At 43.5% G+C, this 26,663-nt stretch overlaps 1 protein-coding gene across 1 annotated transcript in view; it reads left to right on the forward strand.

Moving 5' to 3' along the window:
- Window positions 1–26,663, forward strand: part of NWD1 (NACHT and WD repeat domain containing 1) — a 72,415-nt gene that overhangs the window by 2,980 nt on the left and 42,772 nt on the right. Inside the window, exons 2-12 of the mRNA XM_063455429.1 lie at window positions 1,089–1,186; window positions 1,611–1,696; window positions 2,794–2,910; window positions 11,527–11,881; window positions 19,771–20,120; window positions 21,153–21,476; window positions 21,560–22,158; window positions 23,776–23,979; window positions 24,935–25,094; window positions 25,224–25,341; window positions 25,492–25,656. Of these exons, the coding sequence (XP_063311499.1) occupies window positions 1,093–1,186; window positions 1,611–1,696; window positions 2,794–2,910; window positions 11,527–11,881; window positions 19,771–20,120; window positions 21,153–21,476; window positions 21,560–22,158; window positions 23,776–23,979; window positions 24,935–25,094; window positions 25,224–25,341; window positions 25,492–25,656 (2,572 nt within the window). The 5' untranslated portion in view covers window positions 1,089–1,092. The remainder of the gene's footprint in view (window positions 1–1,088; window positions 1,187–1,610; window positions 1,697–2,793; window positions 2,911–11,526; window positions 11,882–19,770; window positions 20,121–21,152; window positions 21,477–21,559; window positions 22,159–23,775; window positions 23,980–24,934; window positions 25,095–25,223; window positions 25,342–25,491; window positions 25,657–26,663) is intronic.

Below are 26,663 nucleotides of genomic sequence, written 5' to 3' on the forward strand. Positions count from 1 at the left end.
GGATGAGCAGGAAGGGGGGAATTATACTTTTATTAAATGGAAGGAATGATGTGTGGACACAAACACAACATTCTGCAGCCACACGCAGTGAAAATTAGCCTCCACCGAGAGGCGCCACACTCAGACACCGAACGTACAACAAACAAAACTCAGCCCCCCACCCAGACACGCACTATTCAGCCACTACACACAACTCCAAACAAAGTGCTTCAGATGGGCAATCAGCCCAGGGCCCGGGCTATCCTAAATTAACTCTAGTTAAAAGTGTGCACATTTTGCGCTAGAATGTATGATAATACTGAGCTCAGTCTTTGACAGCATACAGGTTACTCTGCTACCTCTTATCTCCCCAGTTTACCTGTTGTATCGGTCTGTTCTTATTGTGTTGTCTTTCCAACTGATACAGCACTGTGGAATATGTTGGCACTTTATAAATGCCAGTAATAAATAAAATCAATAAAATTGCATGAACACATTGCTACAGATTGCAAGTAAATATAGGGCCAGAGCTGCGATGAAAAGAAAGTAGTGTTAAAATGCAGGTTAATATTTTGCCTTCACTGTAACAGAATGCAAGTTAATAGTGTGCCAAAATGCTTTGTAAAATTCAGGTAATGTCCAAATTGTTATTAATCCCTCCTACCACCCCCCCATCCCCAGCTGCGGACTTAATCCACACACTTTCGAAAACACGGACGTCTGGCTCTGGCTACAGCTTGGGAGCCCCTAGATAGACTAAGACAACAACTTTCCAGGGACAAAGGCACCATAACATTAGGCCCTGCGCCACCAAGAGGTGACCCACGCACAACAACCCCTACAATAGCACACTTTGACACCTCAGGGCCCCAACAGAACCACATAAGAATCCTTACTAAGAACCCTACTAAGAATACACAACACACTTCCCAAGATTTCTAAAACAGCAACTAATTAAGGATGGCTAGGGCTGAAAGTACTTGATGCACTACCGAGCAACCTGTCAAATTTCACCTATTTGATGTTGAGACACTAATAAAGACTGATTTAACACAAATTGTTATTAAATGGAAATTTTATAAAATTTACCTCTCCTGTTCACTCAACAGTAAAATGGATATTAAAAATATACTTAGAGGGAGAAAGACCACCCTTCCTACAGAACCATCCAACTCCGTGAGAATTTTCATAAGTTCCACTTTTTCAGGTAAAGTATTATACATCATACATACAGTATGCATGCCAGAAAAAAAAGCCTAGACACTCATACGCTAAAACTTTAGTACTTCTTATTTATTTTTTAAGAGATTGGATTAACACCACAAAATGAATGCAGATACACAATTTGTCAGGAAAATAAATTAGAACAATATAGTGAGAAATAGTGAACAGTGTACTGCTTTTGAAAAAAAAAAAAAGCTGCATGTTAAGTGCCTTTATGTCATCTAAAGTACCTTTAACCCAAAATCACACACCATTTGTGGTAGGAATGCTTTGATTTTCATACCTTCATTTGGTGCTTGCAGTTGCTGGGCAGCTATTACAAACAGCAAACATTTTAAATCCATGGACCTAGTTCTACCCCAAAATAGCCCTGAATTAGATTAGAAATAACAATGTATGTTTTCTAGATATGGCAGAAGAGCGTGATATGCTTATGGAGCTGGCCTATCCGGAGATACAGGCTTTTTGCCAGAAGAACGGACTCACATTTGAGGTACTATTTGGGCAAATCATTAATATAACAAAATGAAAGTGAAATTGATTTGGGTAAATGATGGTATAGCATTTCCAGCATGGTTCTAAATCTTATGTCTACAGTGTTTTACAATAGTAATGTGCTTTGGAGAAAATGTTTGGACTTCCAAGACTAAAGGAACACTTCTGTGTTAGGTATACAAAGAAGTATTCCTAACACAAATGTGTTCATCTACCCCACTCTAACCCCCTGTGCCCCCTCCCCTAAAGTCAAATAAAGGCTCCATCATGCTCTCCTCAGATGTTCACGCTGAGGAGTGACCTAATATGCATGGGCGGCAAGTGCATTAATCCTAGGGGATTTTCAACACGCAAATGTGAAAAACTGCAGGAAGTGAAACTGCAGGAAGTGCCTCAAGAGGCAGGCTCAACCCTGCAGGCTCAACCCTGCAATATAAACATTGCTGTTTCTCTGAAACTGCAATGTTTTAGATTGCAGGATTAACAGAACAGGGACACTGCTCCCAGACCACTTTAATGAAATTAAGTGGTCTGTGTGCCTATAGTGTCCCTTTAAAGTGTTAGTAGATTGGATTTATTTTTACTTAGATTGTGTGTCTTCAGTTAACACACTCATATTCAATTGTAACTGTCATTTATACTATTCAATGTTGCCAGTAATCCCTCTGCAAATACAGATCATGGCATGGAAGCAGAGGGCAAGGTAAGTGGTGACAGTTTCACTTTAAATTCTAGTGTAAACCCCCCCTGGCAAGTGCAAAGGTATGTGTAAGTAACAAAGGGAAGAAAAATTGTCCTTTGAAATAATAGAGTTGACTGCTGTAGATCCAATGCCAAGTCCTTTGTTTGGGTTCCATAAAATGAAACAATAGGAATGATAACCATGGCAGTAAAATCTCATGTATGTACAAAATGTTGATTCTCCAGGACAGCACAGATCATTAGACCCGAGATATACCGGTAGTTACTCATATTATTAGGACTCTGTATAGTAACTTAGAACAGGTTATGAAGAACACATTATTTATTTCCTATTTAAAGCACCATTGTCCAACTGCTCTTCAAAACTGTAACTCTCACACCTTTTCCCCACAGGTTGTAGATATGCGGTGGGGAGTCCGCGACTATGCAACTGTAGATCATATGACAACAGAGCTATGTATGAAAGAGATCGAATTCTGCCGGCGGACATCAATGGGGCCTTTCTTTATTGTGAGTTTGCTTTTACACTCTGGGGAAACTGTCAAGCTAAAATCTAGAAAAGGTACGAATAAGGGGAAGGTGTATTGAGTTCAATGTTTATTTGCAAAGATCAGAGATTAATGAGTAATGAGTCAATGAGTGCTCTGAAATTTCAGAAGTTGGAAATCAGCCAGTAAAATGGATGGAACGAACGGTCTTTGTAACGGACTGAGGGAGATATGCTCATGTAGGAAAAAATACTTAATACTTTTATTTAATTATCACACAGTAATCTCAGTTTTTAAAACTGACCCTTATTGAAAAACACATTTTAGGAACTGTATTTAACCTACTACAACCCTGAACTGAAATACTATTCTCTTTTTTTTTTTTTTTTGAAGGGGGGGAGGGGGGGGGGGGGGGTTCAATAGCAGAACTGGGGTTACAAAGCAGCCCTGGAAAAAAAATCGATGCCCGCCACATAAGTCATTGCGCCATATATTGTTGCATGTAATATGTAAGGCTATGTCTTGCCACCCCAGATGATTGAGAGATATAAAAAGTAATATATATATATATATATATATATATATATCAAATAGATATTGCTTTTTCTAATATAAAATATTGGTCCTTTCAGAGTAAAATGTTTAATTATACAGTAAACATACTCACATATAGACACAGACAATCTCACTGACACAACAAGCTCATTGATACACAGCCTCATAGACAAACAATCTCACTGATATACATAAGCTCATTGACATAAAAACACAAGTTCACTCACTAGCAGGCACACACACACACATGCAAGCAAGCTCACTCACTAGCAGGCGCACACACACAGTTTAATGTAGTGGTTCTGGTGTCTATAGCCTGTCCCTGAAAGCTTTTCAATGTAAACACTGACTTTTCAGAGAAAAGGCAGTGCTTACATTGCTTCCTAGTGACACTTATAGTGACAGACACTCAGACGGTCACTAGAGGTGCTTCCTGTGTCAGTGCAGCACAGTGTGCAGCACCTACATTCAGGGCCTCCGCACTCTGGAGGCGCTGAACCTGCGACCGGCAGACAGCTGTCTGTGCTGGATGGCCACAGGGGGAGCTGTGATGGCGGCCGCTGGGGGAGCTGTGCTGTCACTGCTCTGCTCCCCCACCCCAGCGCGCAGCTTAATGAGACAGGGGCTAGGATATGATGTCATATTCCGGCCCCGGTCTCATTAAGTAGCGCGCGAGGGCAGGGGAGCAGAGCAGTGACAGCACAGCTCCCCCAGCGGCCGCCATCACAGCTCCCCATGCGGCCATCCAGCACAGACAGCTGTCTGCCGGCCCCAGGTGCCGACGGCCCAACAGGAAATTTCCCGGTATCCCAGTGGGCCAGTCCGGCCCTGACAGCCTCTCATACAAATCATGCTCTTGAAATCTTGTGTGGCAATATAATACAAATACATTCAATATCAAATACATAGAACATAAAACGACATATAACAATAAATAAATAAATAAATATATAAATAAAAAAATAAATGGCAGACATTGTGGCTTAGCGAGCTGTTATATCGAAAAGATCAAAGATTAAGAGAGAAAAAAAAGAGAGGCAGAGGTATAATAATACATCTCCTCCCGTCTTTTCCTACATTGCCTTCCCTAGTCCTTCCCCTTTTCACTTCCCTCCCCTATCTCTTTCAAAGTTACTGGAAATTCATACATATTTTAAGTTATTTTTCATTTAATTTATTAAAGTGTCCTTGCTTGCATTATATCCTACTAATTTATAATTCATTTTCTTTTAAGATATTTAACCATTGGAGCCAAAAGTCTTGATCTTTTTTTTTTATTCCAGTTTATTAGATAAGATATTCCTTTCTCCATTTCTAATTGCATAATTATTGGATTTTAATTTTTTTGCCAGTTTGTGATTTTTTGAGATTTTCGTGTTCTTGCAATTACAAGTTTTACTGCAGTTAAGATATGTAATATAATTTTTTTTCCGCATGATTACCGGTATTTTGATTTAGGAAATTTGAATGTAGTAGTGCTCTATCACAGGTTAAATTCCATTCATTTCCAAATCTTTTTAGTTAGTCTTTGAAAAATATCAAGCTATATGGTATGTATTTTTAGACATGACCACCATATATGCATGTGATTAGCATGTTCAAATCCACATCTCCAACATTTTTTAAAGGCATTTGTATATATTCTATTAATAACAGAGGGAACTCCGTACCGTCGGTTTACTAGTTTGTATTGCATTTCATTTAAATCCAAACAATGTATTGATCTATAACATAGATTTGATGCATTATTCCACTCTTCCATATTAATCCGAATATGTAGAACTTTTTCCTTTCTAGATATGGATATTAGTGGTCTATCTTTTTTACATATTCTAATTATTTCCAGGCATTTGGCTGTCAAATGTCTATAATCATTCTGTTTGGAAAATGTTATTTAAAAAAATTAACTATTTGGCAGTTGTCATTTTTAACTAAATTATCATTTCGAAATCCATTAACTCTAAGGTATTTAAATATTTCATGATCCATAAGATTAAATTATTTTTGAAGTTTAGAGAAAGGCTTTAGTTTACTTCTTTCTATTAGATGATGCATTTCCATAATTCCTCTATTTATCCATATTGATAAATGTATGTTTTCCATTAAACCACTAATTATTTTTAAGGTTAGGCAAGCTTTCACTTTATCCTTTATCTTACTTTTGTTTTTAAATTTAAACCAGTTTGGTAAAATATGATTGAGAGGTGAATTCCATTCTGTTTTATCTCGAGTTTTTAGCGTTCTATTCTTTCCAAAATTGAGGCTTAAAATCTTTCCTTTCTATTGTAAACCAGCTTTCAGATGAAGCTTTATTTATTTGTGATGTAATTGGGTGTGCTAATAAGGCTGCATCTGCGTTATCTTGAGTAGTTGGTATTCCTAACCCCATGACTGAGGGAGATATGTTCATGTAGCCAAATTGACTTAATACTTTTACCGTATATACTAGAGTATAAGTCGATCCGAATATAAGTCGAGACCCCTAATTTTACCCCAAAAAACTGGGAAAACTTATTGACTCGAGTATAAGACTAGGGTGGGAAATGCAGCAGCTACTGGTAAATTTCTAAATAAAATTATATCCCTCAAAAATTACATTAATTGAATATTTATTTACAGTGTGTGTGTGTATATAATGAATGCAGTGTGTATGAGTGCTGTGTGTGTGTATGAGTGCAGTGTGTGTGTGTGTGTATGAGTGCAGTGTGTGTGTGTGTGTGTGTATGAATGTAGTGTGTGTGTGTATGAATGTAGTGTGTGTGTGTGTGTGTGTATGAATGTAGTGTGTGTGTGTGTGTGTGTGTGTGATGCAGAGTGTGTTTGTATTAATTTATTTTAATTCTATTATTATTTTAAATTTTTATTTATATTTATTTTCGTCCCCACTCCCTGCTTAATACATGGCCAGGGAGGGGGACTCTCATTCCCTGCTGGTCCAGTGGATGGGCTGTGTAGGAGGGGGCTGGCAGGAAGCGTTTACTTACCTTTCCTGCAACTCCTGTCAGCTCCCTTCTCTCACCTCCGGTCCGGTCAGCTCCCCTGTCAGCAAGTCTTGCGGTGTGAGTGCCGCGCGGAGCGTGTAATGAGCCCGGCGGTCCTTGTCATTGTTATGGCAATGTAAGTTGCCATAATACAGACACTCACTCGAGTATAAGACGAGTGGGGGTTTTTCAGCACAAAAAATTTGCTGAAAAACTCGTCTTATACTCGAGTATATACGGTAATTATCACATAGTAATCTCAATTTCAAAACTGACCCTTATTAAAAAAAAGACATTTTAGGAACACTAGTTGAAAAACATTGCCCTACATTTCTACAACAAGTGAGAGATATTCATTCCCTTAGGAATGATATTAACTTCACAATTCCCAACACAAAAATTGACAATATCTGGTCCACATAGCTGTCCTAACCACATTCTTTATCTACCTTTCCATTAATACATGAACCAGCCATACCCCTCGATTTATCTTTTTAAATCTTTTTTGTTTTTTCTTATCCCTTCCTTTGACTGAGGGTGCCCCTCCTTTCTATGTAAAAACTGTACCCAATGTTTCTTACAACCTTGTCGTATGAACAATGAATTGTATAAAATAGTGTTGTTGGATCACAGTCTTCTGGTTGTCTTTTTGTCAAAAAATAGAGGAATATTTTTTTTAACTTTCCTGTTTCTGATTGTATCATGTATACTGGTATTTCTAATTATCAATATAAATGTAAACAATTAGAACACATTTACTAATGGAAGGTATTATTTTAGAATGTGATTTAGCTTTAGTAAATATTTCTCTCGATGCAATACTCATGAGGTTGTTGTAGTACCTAACTTTTACTGTGCTTACATGCACATCTTAAGTAGTATATTTAGATATTTATCTATTCTAACGTGTGCTTAGGAGAGACAGCAAACCTCTCTAGAGTATCACCTCAAGTGAATAATGATTCAACAAACCTCTCTTGTGAATTTTAATTTTTTTGTTATGTAAACAGATCTGATGGGTGTTTAGTACTTTGTTTAATAACACGCATACCTTCTCAGTAAAGGTAATAGAGACTAGCAGGTTAATTAAGGCAATGTAAATGTCTCTGAAATAAAGGTTGAATATGGAAAAAAAATATTCAAGAGAAATTAAATAATTACATTTTTATTGGTGTTTTATAAGTGAAAGGAATGAGGTGTCTAAGTATTACAGCTGCAATTTTAAGGATCATAACCACTACAGTCTAGTTATGAAGGAGGCATACCCTATCCATTGTTTCTACATCAAACTATTTTCAAATGATTTAATACTAACTTAGGGTCCCCTAGGGCTCAGGGCCTTGCTCATTGGACTACTGATGCAAATGTTCTACTTAAAGGCTTATTCCAACAAAATAACAAAAAACTAACAAAAAAATACAAAAGGATAATAGATAGAGGCAGCACACCTAAAGGGAATAGGGTTCCCTTGTAAGCCCTACACAGTTATGGAAACAGAAAATAAACTAGGATGAAGGTAGCACCAATAATAGAGTAAAATAAAAAAGATATAAAAAAAATACATTTTAAAAAAGGAATATAAATGCTTGCTTGGACCTGAACCCCATGTAAGACATCTATCTCTATCAAGATTTGGCTGTTCCCATACCAGTGATATTTGATTTAATTTTTAGTTGGACTTTTAATTGTGGACTTTTTTATTCATATTTTTCACACTTATATATTCCTTTTTTAGTATAAAGTTTTAATTTTTATTATTGGCGCTACCTTCATCCTAGTTTATTTTCTTATTCCAATAATACACAGTGTTTTTAGCCTTGTTTGCACCCTCACCCCCAAACGTAAAAAGAAACAAAACTAAATATTGCTAGTACTTCTTCAGCCTGAACTTCCTCTACTGCTATCACTCTCCCTTGCTGGGGTGGGTAGAGAGTCGTGGTGGGAAAACAGCGAGGACAGAGTGAGGGAGGATGGGATGGCGGATCCAGAGCCTGATCTTAGGAGTTTGACAACTTACCTGGGGTCTTCTGGGATATGGGGCTGTAGTAGGGCATAGAAGCAGTGGTGTGTGTGAGGGGTTCAGTGTGTGTGTGGGAGGGGGGTGTAGTGTGTGAATGTGTAGGGTGTGTGGGGCAGTGTGTGTATGGGGGGGCAGAGTGTGTGTGGGGCAATGTGTGTATGGGGGGGACAATGTCTGTATGGGGGGCTGTGTGTGTGTGTGTGTGGGGGGCAGTGTGTGTATGGGTGGGCAGTGTATGAGTGTGTGGGGCAGTGTGTGTGTGGGGAAGTGTGTATATGGATGGGCAGTGTGTGTATGGGAGGGCAGTGTGTGAATGTGTATGGTGTGTGTGGAGGGCAGTGTGTGTATGGGTGTGGGGCAATGTGTGTGTGTGAATGTGTATGGTGTGTGTATGGGGCAGTGTGTGAATATGTATGGTGTGTGTGTAGGCAGTGTGTGTATGGGAGGGCAGTGTGTGAATGTGTATGGTGTGTGTGGAGGGCAGTGTGTGTATGGGTGTGGGGCAATGTGTGTGTGAATGTGTATGGTGTGTGTGTGTGGGCAGTGTGTGTATGGGAGGCAGTGTATGTGTGTGTGTGTGTGGGACAATGTGTGTTGGGGGGCAGTGTATGGGTGTGGGGGGCAATGTGTGTATAGAGGGGCAGTGTGTGAATGTGTATGGTGTGTGTGGGGGCAGTGTATGTGTGTGTGGGGGGCAGTGTGTTCATGGGGGGCCAGTGTATGTGTGTGTGTGGGCAGTGTGTGTGTGTGGGGGTAGTGTATGTGTGTGTGTAGGGCAGTGTGTGGGGGGGAAGTGTATGTGTGTGGGTAGGGAAGTGTGTGTATTGGGGGCAATGTGTGTGTGTGTGTGTGTATGCGGGGTGCAATTTATGTGGGGGTGTGGAGGGTAGGGGGGCTTGTTATATGTATAATACATTTGTGTCCACCCTCCCTTTACTAAGGAAGGAACCGCGGCAATGCTCCCTGCTCGCGAGAGAAGGACCCGGAGGAGCTGCAGACTGAGCTCCCGGATTCTCTCTCCCTCCGTCCCCTGCTGGCTGCCAGCACGGTGCCTGCGGACCGTGGAGGGAGATCTCTGATCTCCCCTCCGGTCCGTGAAGGCACATTGCAGGGCTGCACTGTCCAAGCGCCAGCCCTGCAATGTGCCTTCACGGACTGGAGGGGAGATCAGAGATCTCCCTCCCTGGTCCGCAGGCAACGTGCAGGGCTGGCTCTTGGACAGTGCCTGTCCTGCATTAGCCGGCAGGGGAGAGCCTCGGGGGGGGGGGGGGGGCGGGTGGGAGGGAGGGAAGGGCAATTGCCCTGTTGCCCCCCTCCTGGATCTGCCAGTGGATGGGGGGTGCTGTGCTTGACACCAGCATGTTTTGTGTGCTGACGTCACACGCAAATTATCCTCAGAATGGAAATTAACAAGCTTGGAGCTGTTGTTCCTGGACGGCTAATAATGACGCTGGTGGAGGTGTAGTTACATCTCTGGGTAAAGAGGGGTTTACCTCTGTATGTGCAGCATTTCATAGTGAAACACTGAACTTACAGACTCTAGGCACCATGACTTCAAATGATCATGGTACTTGGAGTAACTCTTTAAATGTCTCTACTTTCTTCTGAAATCTATAATCATGAGGATGGCTCACTAGTATACTCCTGTTGTCCAGTGGTATACTAGTATACCACCAACCCATTGGCTTTATAATAATCTAATTATTTAAAAAGTGTACAATGACATCCAGAAAGACATGGAGCAAGTTAACCTTATTTGGTCCTTTTTCTTTGATTTTGCCAAAACACTTCACTGACTACAATATCTTATTAAATAATAGTATATCTCATAACTCAGAAATAGTCAATGAGATCCTAACCTAATTTCACTCAATTCAGGATAGGTGTTAGGGAGGGTAGAGAAGGGAGATGGAAGGGAGGGGTTTCGGGAAAGTGTTGGATGGGCAGAAGAAGAGGCTTTTTGGTGGTGAAGAAAGTGGCAAGCCTTGGCAGGCATAAGGCCAGAGAGAGGGGAGCAACCTGTGCCAAGGCATGAGTAGGGGAGTAGAAAGGCAGTTACATGATGCAGAAACAGACCAACAAAGTAAACCTAGATCACCTGAAGGAGAGCAAACTGTTGCTGGGACTATGGCATGAAGGGCAGATTCAGAGAGCAGAGGTTCATGTGCAAGTAGAAGGCGTCCTTGGTAGTTGTATATCCATTCAATACCTTTCACCTGGGGAACCAACCCTACAAGCCTGTGTAAGCAGCTGCCTGTGGAAGAATGCTATATATGCCCTCCAGGTTATCTATCACCGGTACTCCAAGTCCAGGAGGGCAATGAAACTGACCATAGCCTAGGCGGCCTATTCACTTCGCCCATGTCTTCCATTCTATGTTCTGCTCCTTATTTTATACTCCCCACCTCAAAAAGGAGCTGCACATTCATATAATAACTTGCTGGAGAATATCTAATCTGTCATCTGTCTGAAGACCCTTTAAAACATCTTCACCCATCTACCATCAATAAAAAAAACTGAACTCATTGTTAATATATAATTGTATTGTATATATATATATATATATTATACATGTAACAATGTGTTTATGCTAGTACATGATATTGGGCAATATAAGCATAAGTGGCCACTGGGATGTCCACTGAACTATTGAGCAATTTAAATACAATGGGCACTTATGAGGTCAGTATTGAAAAAAATAAAAAATGTAATAAATAAAATATACAATATGCAAGTCAGTAATGGAAAACAAAATTAGAATAAATTAAATAAAACTAACAAGCAAGAGTACTTGCATATTACTGTATATAATTATCATATGTGCATCATTGTACTATCTGTGCCTATCTGGCTCTCTTGAAAATTATATTATTTATAAATATACCAGGGCTCAAAATGTCAAGTCCTTTGCTACTAAACACTAAAACTAAAACTGAATCTAGACTCGTCGGGTCTAGTGGGTGAGGGGAAAATTTGAGCTCTGAATAAAGAATATACTGTTTTGTACTATTATTATATAAATATGTTTAACAAATAAATACGTAAGTGTACTAATACAAATTTTTACCTGATTCTCTATAAGGGTCTGGTTGGACAGCGTTATGGTTTCAGACCCATCCCTAGAATCATTAATGAGGAGGAATTCATCATTCTCTATAACAAGATTCAAAGAAATGATTCTGATGCTCAGCTATTGACTCACTGGTTTTGGAAAGATATGAATGCAGTTCCCCCCAATTACATCCTACAACCAATCACAGTTCACCTTCCCTACTATGGTGACACTAATCCGGCCCGTGCAGATCTACAAATGCAGGATATGAAAAAATGGAGGTGGATAGAAAGACAGCTCACTTTAGCCCTTCGATCAGCTGCCACTGATGCACAGAAAGAAGGACTAATTACGTCAGAACAAAAACACAAATATTTTAAGTCAGGTGTGTATGAGTGTTATTATTACTATTTTTTTTTACATTCTTTATTTTAGAGCAACATGTTAACAGTACAGGTTAAACATTAGCAGTTAACAGGGTATAACAAGTATTCCAAACTCGATAAACCTTTATGTCTTTTGTAGTTTTGTCTCTCTTTTTTCCTTACTTCTCCCCCCCCCCTCCTCGTTTCTTTCCCTTTCCTCCTTTCTTGGTCTGTCCTCTTTCCCCTTGTCCTGTCCCTAATATTCGTAGTGGTTAGTAGTACTGGGTCAGTCTTTGCGGGGAAGATCAGTCGGGGTCCTAAGTCAAGTCGGGCTGGGCTCTTAGCATTGGGCTTGCCGGAGGGTCTTTGTTTATGCGTTCTGCTTTAGCTAGCGTGTGGCCACCAGATCGCGTGGGCGTGTGCATCGGTTTGTTGGGTGATATATAGTGGCTATGCTTCGTTGTTGGAGTATTTCTCCTCTCAGCACGCCCGGGGAATGGGGGCCCATCCGTTTCTGCAAATATTCCCCCCGAGGCCCCCACTCGGTCCAACTCTATGCCCTTATGGACGTAGCATGCGGGGTAGGTTCCTCGCGTCAACGTCGGTCACCTCCCTCCCCCTGTAGGGAGTAGTGGAGCCGCCTCAAGCAGGTGATCTCTGGCACGCCCACTGTCATAACCCTCTGTGTTTCCAGCTGTGGATAAAAGCGTTAGGGTCCCCCAGGTGCGTAGTGGTCATGCGTTGTTGGATTGAGCCACCTTACTGTTATGCCCATAGGGCTTGGCGACCTCTTTGCAGGGTCGGGGTCCCATCCAATTGTGTCGTCCTCCTCCCCTTTGCCCTTGTCCCTGTCTGGCGGTGAGTCCCCCCAGACAAGGTCCCATATTTCACTACCAGTCGCCTGAGTGTGGCCTCATCCGCATCCGGGCCTACGGTAGTGGGATGAGGTTGTTGAGTTAGTGTGGTGGATTGTGGGAGGAAAAAAAAAAGGGGGGGAAAGAGGGGGGAGAGAGTTGGTGCAGCTGCGGTCCAGTCCGTTCCTACGCTACTCAGCCTCCTCTCTGGGTCCCGGGCGGGCAGCCTCCGATCGCCCCCACCTCCGGTCGGCGACGTATGCTATCCACGGCGTCCATAGGCGGGTGCAGCGTTCTTGTGTCCCTCGGAGCTCCGCCTTAAGGGATTCCATTGTATAAAGCTCATCGACCTTGTCCATCCACTGTGAAACGGTTGGAATATCCGGCAATTTCCATCTGGCGGGGATGAGGCTTTTGGCTGCGTTGAGAAAATTTCTGATGAGGGTTTTCTTGTAGCGCCCTAAAGGCATCTGAGTGTGGTTGAGTAGCATGGGGAGAGGTTCCATGGGGATGTCCTCGTCTAAGATTTCGCCAGTTTGTCGTGGATCTGTCGCCAGTAGGGGATGACCACCATATGTGCAGGTCCGTCCCCTCAGCGGTTTCGCATCGCCAACACGTGTTGTTGGGTGCGATCCCCATGGAATGTAGTCTTGCTGGGGTCCTATACCAGCACGTCAGGATTTTGTAATTAAGTTCTTGCATTTTGGAGCTGAGTATTCCTTGGTGGGATAGAACATGTATTTGCTCCCATTGCTGTTCAGTTAAATTGATTCCTGTAGCCTGTTCCCACATTGAGTGGAAATGCGCTGGGGGTCCCGCGTCTGCGCCCAGGAGCATAGTGTACAGGGTCGAAACGCTGCGTGTCGAGTGCGTTCCCCTAGAGCATAGCGTTTCAAACTGAGTGAGGTCTCGGTGGACTAGGTGTTTCCCCTGTAATGTTGCATAGTACCGGTGTACCTGAAAATATCTGTATCGTAGGATGCCTGTCGCTCTGGTCTGGTCCAGCATGTCCTCTAACGGCCTCAGTTCGTTGTTCATACACCGAGCTTGTAGGTGTTGTGCCATTCTCCCCCCAAATCCCTCGATGTCACTCTGCAACAGACCTCCCGCCAGGTCCGGGTTGTGTATCACGGGTGTCATTGGTTTCGGATTCGTAGTGAGCTGTAGCTTGAATCGTATGTTTGTCCATGTTCTCAGCGTCGCGCCTATGAATGGGTGGTTCCGCAGCTCCCTGTCACGTGTCAGGTTTTGTATCCATACCACTGGTGGGATACGCCCACCAGCTTGAAACCGCTCTATATGGACCCATTGTTTCTCCGAGTTCAGTACGTGTCATTCTATGATTCTTAAGAGTTGAGTCGCTTGATGGTATCCCTGTAGTGACGGGAGGGCTGTCCCCCCTCGATGTCTCGGGAGCTGCGTCTTTCTTACCCTCGGAGGTCCCACCGCCCAAACGAATCTCAGTATCGCCAAACCCAAGGAGTTGAAGTAGGCCCGCGGAATCATGATCGGGATAGCTTGAAAAAGATATAACAGACTTGGCAACAGATTCATCTTCACTGTGTTTATCCTCCCGAACCACGACACACACAGGCGTCCCCATCTAAGCAAGTCTGCACGGAGTGTTTGGAGGATGGGGAGAAAATTCTCTTGGTATAGCCTTGTCAGGTCCCTGGTCAGCCAGACACCGAGGTATTTTACCCGTTGCTGGCCCCATTTGAAGGGGAATTCAGTTGTCAACCGTTCAATCAGTTCAGGGAGTATAGACAGGGGAAGGGCTTCCGACTTATCTGCATTGAGTATGAAGTTAGAGATCCTTCCGAACCTGTCAAAGGCAGTTAGTAAGTTAGGTAGTGTAACCAATGGGTTGCTCACGAAGAAAAGGAGGTCGTCCGCATAGGCCGCCACCTTGTGTACCCTATCTCCCTGGGCGATCCCCACGATACCCCCGTCCCGTCTGACCGCCTCGAGAAATGGTTCCTGAGAGAGGGCAAACAGGAGAGGGGACCCCTGGCGCGTCCCGTTACGTATCTTGAGCATTGTGGACAGGACCCCATTGATGCGTAGTTGTGCGGTCGGGTCCGTGTATAAAGCGGAGATCCACTGCAGTATATTAGGTCCGAACCCCATTGCCCCTAGCGTATCAAGTAGGTACTGCCAGTCCACCCGATCAAAAGCCTTTTCGGCATCAGTGGAGAGGAGAAGGCTTCCCTCCGTCGAGTTCCGTTGTGTGTGCATGATGTTTAGCGCTCTGATGGTATTGTCCTTGGCTTCTCGACCAGGTATGAATCCGGTCTGATCCGGGTGGATCAGAGATGGGACTATTCGGCCTATGCAGGTCGCCAAAATCTTTGTAAACAATTTAAGGTCCGCATTCAGCAGGGAAATGGGCCTGTAGCTAGTAAGGCCGCCGGTTCTTTTCCCTCTTTAGGGATAACCGCAATAGTTGCCAGGAGGGTATCTCCTGGAAGTCGTGCACCCTCGAGGAGAGAGTTCATGCCCTTCAGCAGTTCTGCTAGTAGAATGTCCCCGAAGGCTTTGAGGTATCTGGCGGGAAGGCCGTCGGGGCCAGGTGCTTTGTTAAGTTGTGTGTTCTTCAGGGGCGCTGCCAGTTCCTCAGGCGTAATGGGGGCGTCAAGGTCCTCTCTTTGTTCTTGCATGGTTACGTGTTGGTCCAGGTATTCCCGCGTCAGTCTCGTCCTCCTATCAAGTCCAGCGTTCATCTCGTCTTTCTGAATGTTATAGAGGCTGGCGTAGAAGTCCCGGAATTCCTCGACTATCTTGTCGGGTACCTGCGTTATGGGGCCGCTCCGTGTTCGGAGCTTAGTGATTAGGTTCATGCGGTGCTGCTGTCTCAAAATTCTGGCTAGCATACGGCCGCATTTGTTGGAGTGTTCGTAGAAGTAACGGTGGGCTTTCCTGATCGTGTGGGCCAGGTTTCTCGTGAGCAGGTGTTGCAGGCTCCGGTGGGTCTCCTGCAGTGCTCGGTATACCGCCTCCGTCTGGGTGGATTTATGTTCTTGTTTCAGGCTGGCGATCTTCGAATGGAGCTCTTGTAGTTGTCTGCTGTGTTCTTTCTTCCTAGCGGTACATACCTTAATAAAATGTCCCCTAATGACGCACTTATGGGCCTCCCAGCGGATCATTTGTGGAGTGTCAGCGGGGTCATTTTCTTCGAAATATTGGCAGAGCACCGTCTTGGCTCCTGCTATGGTGGCATGGTCGCTGAGTAGTTGTTCATTTAGTTTACACTGTCGTCTTGTAGGTTTGTGCAGAGGCTGGGCCAGAACCGGCGAGTGGTCTGACCAGGCATCCTGGAGAATTTCACATTTTTGTAACAGATTGAGGTATTCTTGCGCGATGAGGACGTAATCTAATCGGCTGTAGCCGCGGTGTACCGGGGAGAAATATGTGAAATCTTCGAATGTAAGATGGCCTCCGGATGTAAGATTCTCCAGCAATCTGCTAGTCCCGCCATTCTGAGTGTCGATTGTACAGTTTTAATGCATGTGTCTGGTAGTGAGCTGCGTCCCCGGGAGGTGTCTATTGGTATGCTGAGGTCCCCTGCCAGTATTAGGAGTCCCTCCCGAAAATGCTCCAGTAGTTTTAAGGTTCTGGAGACAAAACAATGTTGTCGGGTGTTGGGTGCATATATAGAGGCAAAGGTGTAGCGCCTGTCTGCTATGGAGCCCTTGATAGCAGGGGACATGAGTGGCGAAGGGGACATGAGTGGCAAAGAGTATGGCCACTCCTGCTTTCTTGGCATCTCTATGATTAGCAAAGTATCCCGTGGGAAACCTCCGGTCTCGGAGTACCGGTCCAGTTTGCCCACGGAAATGGGTCTCTTGTAGGAGGGCCACTGAGTTCAGACCCCGGACGTTGTTGGACCAGACGCGAAGGGGTGCCGGGGCAAACCCCCCATTGCCCAGTGAGGCCATTTGGGCTGTCACAGCTGCACAGGGACGGTTGGGGGGGGGGGGGGAGTTAGGGATGGAGGGTAGGAGAGAGGAAAAAAAAAAGGAGGGGGGTCTGGATGCTCGTGTGTTTCAGTAATGTGGTCTTAGTTGGTGGGTCGTCTAAGGAGTCGGTTGTCTGTGTAAAGAACAGAAAAACTATATACAATGTCAGACTCAGCTGTCTAGGTTGGTGAGTCGGGAAGGGGTGGATTATCCCTTTTAAATATATCCCCCCCTTGTCGCTCCCCCCTAGTATTTTGCACAGTGTGTCTGTGAGTGCGTGCGCGTCCGCAGGCACAGGGTAGTGTGTGGAGCTGGAGTGTGTCTTTCGTGCTCCCCCTTAGCCTTCGTGATCCCGCGTCAGTCCTCCTCCTCTAGGAGGTGACAGGTCAAGGCCGGGCCAGGCCCGTCTCCCTCCCCCCAAGTAGCCCCAGTCAGGGGGGTGTGCAGGCGTCCACCATACATTGCAACCTGTGGGTACCCTATCTAGGTCCCTCCTTCTATAGCTTGCTCCCGGCGCTGTGTACGATTGTCATCTTGAGCTAGTCAGACGGCTGCTATATCAGCCTCCCCGTCTCAGTCGTCTGTGGTGGTCTTCCTCCCCTATTAGGCATGTCTCCCTGGCTATACACCCTGCTTAACTCCCGCCTCAGTGTTCCAGGGGTACCACTCCGGCTAAATCAGCCTAACCCCAGCGTATGATGGTGTTCCCTCCTCTTCCCCCCATTAACTGAGAGCAATTCCCACTTTGGCAGGTGTTTGTCAGGCACTATAGTGCGGTATTCATCCCACCCCCCGCCTCAGTGCAGGGCATTGCCCCCTAGCGTCCCGCCGCAGTTCAGGGTGAGTCTGCGAGGTCCCCTTCACCCCCCTGCGTCCATTTGAAAGCAGTTCCACAAGCGTCCCATAGTAAATCAGTTTCATCACTGTGCCCTCCCCACTCCCCCCGGCAGCCGGCCCCCCAGCACCCCACAACAGGTCAGCAACCAGCCCGTGTCCCCCATCACCCCACAGTCCCAGTCTCACCCCCGCCCCCCCCCCCCCCCAAAGCCCAATGAAATCTCTGTAACTCCCAAGGCCTAAGCTAACCCGGGGCGGCAAGTCCAGGGGCAGGGAGAGGGGGCCAGTCCCCGACCCAGGTGTGGCGGGCCAGATCCCGCAAGGTGTGGGGAGAGGGGGTGCTCCACTTCCGAGGATTCCCTCTCCATCAAGGGGGGGCTGCGATCTCGGCTTGCAAGTGAGAATTCTTCGCCTCCCTCCCCACCTAAGTACCCTACTCCCCCTAGGGGCAGATGCAGGCCCGGATCCCGGCGAAACCCCAGTACCTGGCGGCCCGCTGTTGCCAGGCCGCGTGCGCTCCTCTTCTTACTCCTCCATGCCTCGCGGGCCTCCCAGCATCCATGGAGCCCAGTCACCTCCTCTCGGGGTCGGGGGTGGGCGATCGTCGCCTGCCGCGTCTTGCTGCTGTGCTAGCGGTGTCTCCAGGAGCCAGTTCCTAATGCGGATGGTCGGCAGGCGTAGGGCTCTCAGAGCTCATGGCATATCCTCCGGCCAGCGCACCTGGAGCCAGGCATTCCCCTGCCGAATCTTGAGGCTGAATGGGAAGCCCCACCGGTATGCAACTCCTTTATCTCGCAGGATCATCGTTAGAGGCCGGAATGCTCGCCTGGCATCCAGAGTGAGGCCAGACAGGTCCTGGAATAGTGCCACATTCGCTCCCCTGAAGTGTATGCTGTCCATGTCTCAGGCTGCTGCCATCAGGCATTCCTTAAGGCTATATGCGGGAAGGCAGCACAGGACGTCCCGTGGCCTGCCATTCGGTCTCTGCGGTCCCAGGGCCCTATGCGCCCGGTCCAGTTGGATCTCCGCCGGGGTCTCCTGGCCCAGGATCTGCCGGAAGAGGGCCTGTAATGTTTCTTGCAGGGGTGCCGTGTCGGGTTCAGGTAAGCCTCTAATCCGAATATTCTGTCTCCGGCTACGGTTTTCCAAGTCCTCAACCTGGCGCCGGAGAGAGAGGAGCAGGTTCCCTTGACGCGTCGTAGCAAGTTCAGCAGCTTGGTGTTGCATACGGCTCGCTTGGGCCTCCATTTCCAGCGCCTCTACTCTCACCTCCACCGCTGTTAAGTCGGCCCTCAGTGCTGTGATTTCTTCTTTGATGGCTGCCCGGAGTTCTCGCAGGAGCCCCCCCGTGTGTGCCTTGGTAAGCATCTGCACTGATATCATGGACAACTCCTGCCTGATCAGCGCCAGCGTGTCATCCTGTGTGCAGTCTAGTGAGGGATCTCCCGCGCTTTCACTGCTCGGGGGGCCGGGCGCCATATTGTCTGGCGGACGGTGGCTGCTCTGTGCGTTCGGGGTGCACACAAAGTCGTCCAGTGTGCCGGTATGGCAGTGCGGAGTGCCCCCCAGGGTCTGGGGCTTATTGTTCCGTACCATTTTCGAGGAGGTAATCGCTGAATTATCACTTTTAATGGCATGGGGGAGCAGAGCTCAACTACTACACGTCCTGTCGCATGCTCGGCTCGGCCACGCCCCCCTCCTACTATTTTTTACAATGTTCCATCAAAAACCATCATGCAAGACTTGCAGGGGCATGCTTTTACCAGTTTACAGTCTTGTTTAATCAGTCCTTTAGGATATAGTGCATAATTTAGTAATCTCTTTTTTTTTTTAATAGTTACATACCTGAAAATAGTCATGCATCCATCAAGTTAAGCCTTTCTCACATCTTTTTTTGCTGTTGTTCCAAATTAAGGAAAACAAATATCTCATTAGATCAGTAAGCTAGTACCCCACTCATTAAAAAATATTTCCCTGAATATTATGTTATTATTATTATTATTACAGACAATTTCGTGGCCCACGTTATATAAGAAGTATAGTTATAAGAGTGTACAAGTGTGTAAGATGTTGCTGCCATCTGCATTGTCTTTAATTCATTTTGACAATTACTTGAATTTTTATTTTTCTTGCATGTGGGTAGTTATTAAATGCTTTAAAAGGGGGGTGGGAATTCCACTCTAAAAAGTCCCCTTAACTTTACAGATGATGACTCTGTTCTCTGGTTTAATTTACTATCTTCCATATAATGTATTCCAGTGACTGAATATGAAATTGAAGCTGGTCTCTTGGCCTCCAAAACCAATGAGTTGAGGTCAGTGATGTTTTTCCGGGAAGTGAAGGATCTGGAGTTCAGTGCTAAACGTTCCAAATATCTGGATGTCAAAGAAGATGGCAGCTTGGATACAGAAGCTCAGGAATTTCTGGGTTACCTCAAGGAGAGAATTGCCCAGAATCATCCACATGAAGTGAAGAAACATATAGTTGAAATAAGCAAACCAACAAAAAGTTCATACTTTAAGGAACTTTGTGATCAAGTCATTGCTGTAGTCAACCATCAAATATTGAACTATCTGACCAGAGAGATACCAAGCGAGACAGGATCAGAGGTGCATCTTTCGAAACTTTAATGTCTTCTTTTATATAGGGTTTTTATAAATTGTAAATGTGTGTACACTAGTCTAATAATCCCAGATGAGAATGTCTTTTAAGAAATCACTTATTTATCGTACGAAATTAACTTCATCATGACATTTTAAAATGTAAGGTAGCACTTATATGTATGTTCTTCAGTGATGCTTTATTTCATCAGTACATATATGCAACATACCAACCAACACACTTGGTCTTTATCTTTTTTTTTTTATATATTCCCTATCTGCATTGCTGTGATCTCTAAGTTAAACAATTGTGAGTGCTGTGATATATATCATTATTCACTAAAATGTAAATTGTCGTGATTTCAAAGTGAATTTAAAATTTTGGGTAAGGATTGTTCCAGTTCAGCTAATGAGGTCTAAAATTTAAAACACACTTTGAATTCCCAATAATTCACACTTTCTTGATTAAACTTGACAGTGCAGATTTAGTTACCTTTCAAACCCAAAAAGAGCTGAATGTTTTCTGCTCTGTCTCAACCTATACTGTGTGTTTAAGTGATCAATCCTTTAAAATGTAGGCCAGAGTACTCCAACTGAAAGCATAGCTTATTTAGAGAATTTCTCCAGTTTTACTATTTTGACTTTGAATTCTCATTTTAGTGAATAACCCTTTATGTTATTTTAAGAATAACATGGATAAAGGCCATGATCATAAAGTTCCAATGAAAGTGATATTTTAAAAGTGGTTAGACCACACTCTAGTAGCAATGCATAATAATAACTTCCCTTCACAGTCTAAGGAACTACTTCTTCTAAGATGTCCATTAAGTGTCCATTAAAAGTGTCCATTAAAATATTTAACGTGGCATTGGACACTGGAGTTATTATTGGACTACATTTCCTGTTTTCCTGTATAATATAAAAGGATCTTTTCTGAAGGCAATGAATGACTGCTACTTTATGTAAATACGTACTAATGATGGGAGTTATGTTGTGTCTGAAATATGCTTAACAATATTGTACATCATTTGCATTTACAAGATTCAGCCCTGGCTGGGATGGCTAATGCAAGAAGTAACACACCATTTATCCCTATCGCATGAGAAATCACAAATCTTCTGTGGACAGCAGGAGTTGCTGCATAGAATTTTGGGGAATATAAAAGATGAAGCTGATCGTATTCGCCCCCCACTTGTGATTTCTGGTACCTCAGGTTCTGGAAAAACTGCACTAATGTGCAAAATTTTCGAAATGCTAAGATTAGATGCATCCAATAATGGAGGTCCTGTTCTGGTGCTACGGTTGCTTGGGACCTCACCTCAAAGTTCAGAGATCCATGATGTCCTGAAGAGTATTTGCTACCAGGTAAGCGGGCTCTTCATTTTGATCTTTAATTGCAACCAAAAATTTTAATAACCTTCTAACATTACATATGCTTGTTTGTTTAGGTATGTTTAGCTTTTGAACTGCCAGCTCCATCTACCCAAGTCACTAACACTTACAATGAGACAGTGAGATTTTTCCACCAACTTCTCACACTTGTATCTGAGAAGAGGACAGAGCCTCTGGTGTTGATCTTGGACTCACTCGATCAACTCTCACAATCTGACGGTGCCCACCATCTACATTGGCTTCCAAAAGAATGTCCAATTAATGTGCATATTCTAGTTTCCACTTTACCTGAAGAAGGAGGTATACTAAATACCCTACATGCATTCATCAAAGACCCCAAATTATACCTGGAGGTGCAGCCACTGTCTCCTGAACATTGCGGTCAAATGATTGAGAAGCTCATGTCTTTAACTGGTCGCAGTCTGATTCCTGCTCAACTAGAAATTGTCTTAAATAGCTTCAAGATCTGTGGACAACCATTGCTCCTCAGATTAGCTTTTGATGAGGCCAAAAGGTGGGCATCTTATACACCACTCACAGAACTCAAAATTGCCACAAGCACAAAAGAAGCAGTGCGTATGCTGTATCAGCGTCTGGAAGTGCTTCATGGTAGTGTGCTAGTATCACATGCCTTGGGATATATTGTAGCTTCCAGGTTAGTACCTAGTATCCTTTTGCTTAAACCATGTCTGATTTCTTCACTAGGTCTCCTCATCCCTCCTAAATTTTTTATCTTTCTCTTCTCACTGCATTTGTATTGTTTCTTTTACTTTCACTTCATTCTCCCTATTTTCCTCTTTTATATTGAATCCCCGTAGATTCAACCTGGGACCATTCTGTTCTTAATCTATTTTAGCTTACCTTTGGGTACCAATTATATATATATTTATATATATATATATATATATATAGCATAAATATAAATTGTGCTTTTTTTCTGACCTCTTCTTGGATTATGTTTGAAATGGCATTTGATCCAACGATTACTAAATGACATTCTACTTTGTGGAAATGATCCTGATCGAGACTACTACTTTCCCTACCTCAAGTATCAATCCTCATTTACAGGGACTTGCTTGATCACTTGTACAATCTACAACCCTTTTCTTCAAACTCTAAAAATTGTCATTATTAATATTGAATTGAACTTTCATTTGTTGCATATCCAGTCTTTCTCCATAGTGTTTCCTACATTAGCAGTTCCCAATCGTTAAATACATTTTTCATCTACAATGCCCTATTCAGCTTTGGTATTTAGGTCATCCCCATAAAAAATGATTTAAAAAGTTATAAACTTACTTGAAATCTATAACTGGGTGGAGCTCTTCACGCTGGTTTCCATGCCCCTGTCAACATCACAGCTTCCCTTAAAAGGTCCAATCACATGCTTCTTATAGCATTACTCTGAGCTGGTGGCAAACTATTAAAAAAACAAAAAACAACATGATAATTAGCCATTGCAGGGAATGCTAAAATAAACTAGTGAGAGAGGGAATGGCGCATTGAAGGTTCCCCTGACAAAAGCTGATAATGTATTTCGCCAGTATGCAAGAGTGCACTGACGACAGATGTATTTTTTGCACAGAAATGACATTGGGCAGCTGGGCAGTGGCGTACACACCATTCAATGGGGCGCTGGTGCGAAACTGATCCATCGGCCCCTCCCCGGCAGACACACACACAGACACCTACATACAGACACACATACATACAGACACAGCGCTGACCAGGCCCCCTGGAAATCTATAGCCATCTGGTGGCCCTAACAGCATGGGCCACCTGATGGGCCCTTTGAACGTGCAGCCTGGCGGTTTGCCGCGTGGGCCGGGACTGCAACACATGGCGGTGGGCACCCGGTTGCAGGGGTCTGCAGGGCGGCCGGGCCCCCTGGAGTGACGGGCCCAGTTGCAGCTGCAACCGCGGTTGTACGCCACTGGCCAAGGATGTAATTTACAGTCCAACTCAATGAAAGCAAGTTAGTTCAAGACAACAGAGGGTAGACAAGATATGATGCGAATCTGGCAATGTAAAGTGAACCAATGCACCTAATGAAATACTTTAGATTTTTTGTGTTTTAACAATGTATTACAATTGATCACCACATTTATATGATTCTGCTTATTTCAGCAATTACAATATAGTATTAATGGCGAAAAATTTATTTCGGTGGATGCAGTCGTGACCCATAATCAGATTACACTATAAATAACCTACGCCAATCCCAATCAATGACAAGTGTATGAGCACTGATCTTCAATGTTATATATTGCAGGAATGGGCTCTCAGAAGCAGAGCTGAAAGACATACTGTCATTGGATGATGACATTCTCTCAGATATATACCAGTATTGGGCCCCTCCTAGCAATGATGTAATCCGATTTCCTACTTTGTCTTGGACTCGTCTACACTATGACTTGGAAGGTTACCTAGTGGAGAGGCAGGCAGATGGTAGTACAGTACTGGGCCTATATCACAGGTATGCCAAGTATGCACATCTGGTTATATATGGAATGAAAGTGGGTAGTAAAATGTGGAACTTGGACTGAGGGGTAGTTTTAATAAAGAAAAGCATATAAAGGAAGAGCAGATTAAGTAGATGTGGGAGGTGTTGGACAGAGTATATAGTAGAGGATAAATTCAGAGGTTTGAATTTGAAATATATATATATATATATATATATATATATATATATTCAAGGTAATAAACATTTAGTGTCATATCTAATAGTTGCTCAAGAGCTCAGTGCTTCTCAAACAATTCCAAAAAGGTAAACGAACAGCCCAAGCACTATGGATTAACTAGTACTATTCCAATAGACATATTGAGAAAGCTGGATGGCCCATGTTTCAATTTTGATTTGAGAACCACACAGAAAAAATCTTGTTATTAATCCCTTGGGCATACGGCATCAGCAACATCAAGAGGGCCAGAGTTTGAGAGGCCTACTGTATGCCCAGGATTGTGGACCACCTGTCCCTTGTGATGGGGTAGAGGGCTTGACTGAGTCTCCCCTCCCTATACTGTACACAGAGAGAAGTAAGGGTAAGCCATTCAGACTTTTTACTGGACCTCCCCTGTTTAATAGCCGGGTTGTTTATTATTATACAGGAACATATGAGGGACAGTTGGCTCTTTCTTGTTACATACTGTGGTATCGAAGGAAAAAAAAGTATCGAAGGTTACTAGTTGTTTATATAAGGCAAACATAAAACTATAAACATTTAAGGAGTTAGTACTTATCTCAGCATTTAGTATTAAACATATTGCAGTTAAATATATATATATATATATATATATATATATGTATATATATATATATATATATATATGTATATATATATATATATATATATATATATATACACACACACATTAGTGCATCAGCATTTCTTCCCGTCACAGTCAGAGCTCTATTCCCCTTTTGTCTGCAGGCAATTCATTGAAGTGGCTCGGGACATGTACCTGACTGGCTCTGAAAAAATCAAATTGCATCGTACAATGGCTGAATATTTTATGGGCACATGGAGTATGGGTAAAAAACGTCCCATTTACTTAGCATTGATCAAGAAATCCCTGAACGCTGACAGGAAGGTAACTGTAAAAACTCTAATTCATATCAATGTCCTATTTTTGAGATTTGTATTTGAAACAACATCATCCGCTAAGCTGGAGTATGGGCAGAAAATGTATTTGGTCTAACTTTGCATCATCTCCTTTTAGGTTGCACCACAGCCCTTGTGGTTTTCAGGTGATAGACCAAATCTGAGAAAAATGAGTGAGCTTCCATACCACTTGCTGAAAGCAAATCGCTTTGGTGAGCTAGAAAGTAAAGTTTTAGGTGAGGATGGACAATCTTTTATAGACATTATGCACTTTATCAGTGTATTATTTCCCTTGAATTTATACTTGCTGCAAGTGTAATATTTAATCTACTTGCACATCTGCTTGTTGGATGATAAATTAATATCTGGTACTTTATATTGTGTAGGTGACATGGATTGGATAGTCAGCAAAATTGTCTCATGTGGAATTAACAGTGTTATCAAAGACTTTGAGATGTCTGTGGGAAGCTTGGATAACGATCAACTGCACCTTGTGCTTGAAACATTGAGACTCTTCCAGCCAACTATTAATTTTATTGAGGGTTCTGTAGGTGAGTGAATCAGGTAATATACCATTTGGCCACCCACTATATATATATATATATATATATATATATATATATATATATAGCGATCACAACAAAACACATAAGTAAAGCAGAGCCAAAAGAAAACAAATATCTCTTGTAGTAAAAGGGTCATAACGTGTTTGATAACTAGGAATTGTTTAAAGTGAGTTAGTAGTGATTATGTATGCCCAATGGTAATCAATTACTGTATATAAAAACTAATTTTATTAAAGACACGGAGGCGAGTATATGCATTCTTTCTTTTTTTTTTTTTTTCTCAGCAGCAATAACAAATTTTTATGAGAAAAAAAAAATCATCTGTATAACACAAACATTGCCTAGAAAAACTGCAACCAATTCTAACACAATATAGGCCATAAAAGGTGTGACATTCCTAGACTCCTCCTCTTTCTTTGCTGCTCCATCTTACTTCTCCACCTGTAGTTTTAATATAATTGGTATTATATATGCTTTTATCAGATTATTATCCTCAGTGACTTGGTGTTCCTATTATCACCCTGGGAGTGTTGACTTCCCCTTTTCTCCTTGCTCCTTTGTTGGACTTGCATTTTCCATGCTCCTTCTCATTTGGGGCCTTTTTCCCTGAAGCCTCCCTCCCTACCATGGTGCCTCTTACCCTATCTCTTGCTTGACCGTCCACACTGTGGCAGTGGTAAATCTGCGGTGGCCTTGGGCTGAATTTTGTGATCTTTGCTGCTGTCTGAGGCGTGCCACGCACAGAGGGGACTTTCTCGGTGGCTGCTTTTACCTACGGCCCACTGAGTGTGTGCAATTCTTCTTGTGGCGACCACCTTTTTAAGTTTTTTTTTGGTTGCCGTGTATGCGTACTCGCACTTGCATTAGCAGCGGCCATCTTTTTGGTTTTAGTCACTGCGTATGAGCTCTCGCACTTGCAGTGCCGATATTTTAGCTTCCACCCAATAGCTGCACCCCCAAAAGAGTGTGAATTTGGGAGCCTCTTGCTGGAC

This window comes from Pelobates fuscus, chromosome 5 (assembly GCF_036172605.1).
Source record: "Pelobates fuscus isolate aPelFus1 chromosome 5, aPelFus1.pri, whole genome shotgun sequence".
Lineage (NCBI taxonomy): Eukaryota > Metazoa > Chordata > Amphibia > Anura > Pelobatidae > Pelobates > Pelobates fuscus.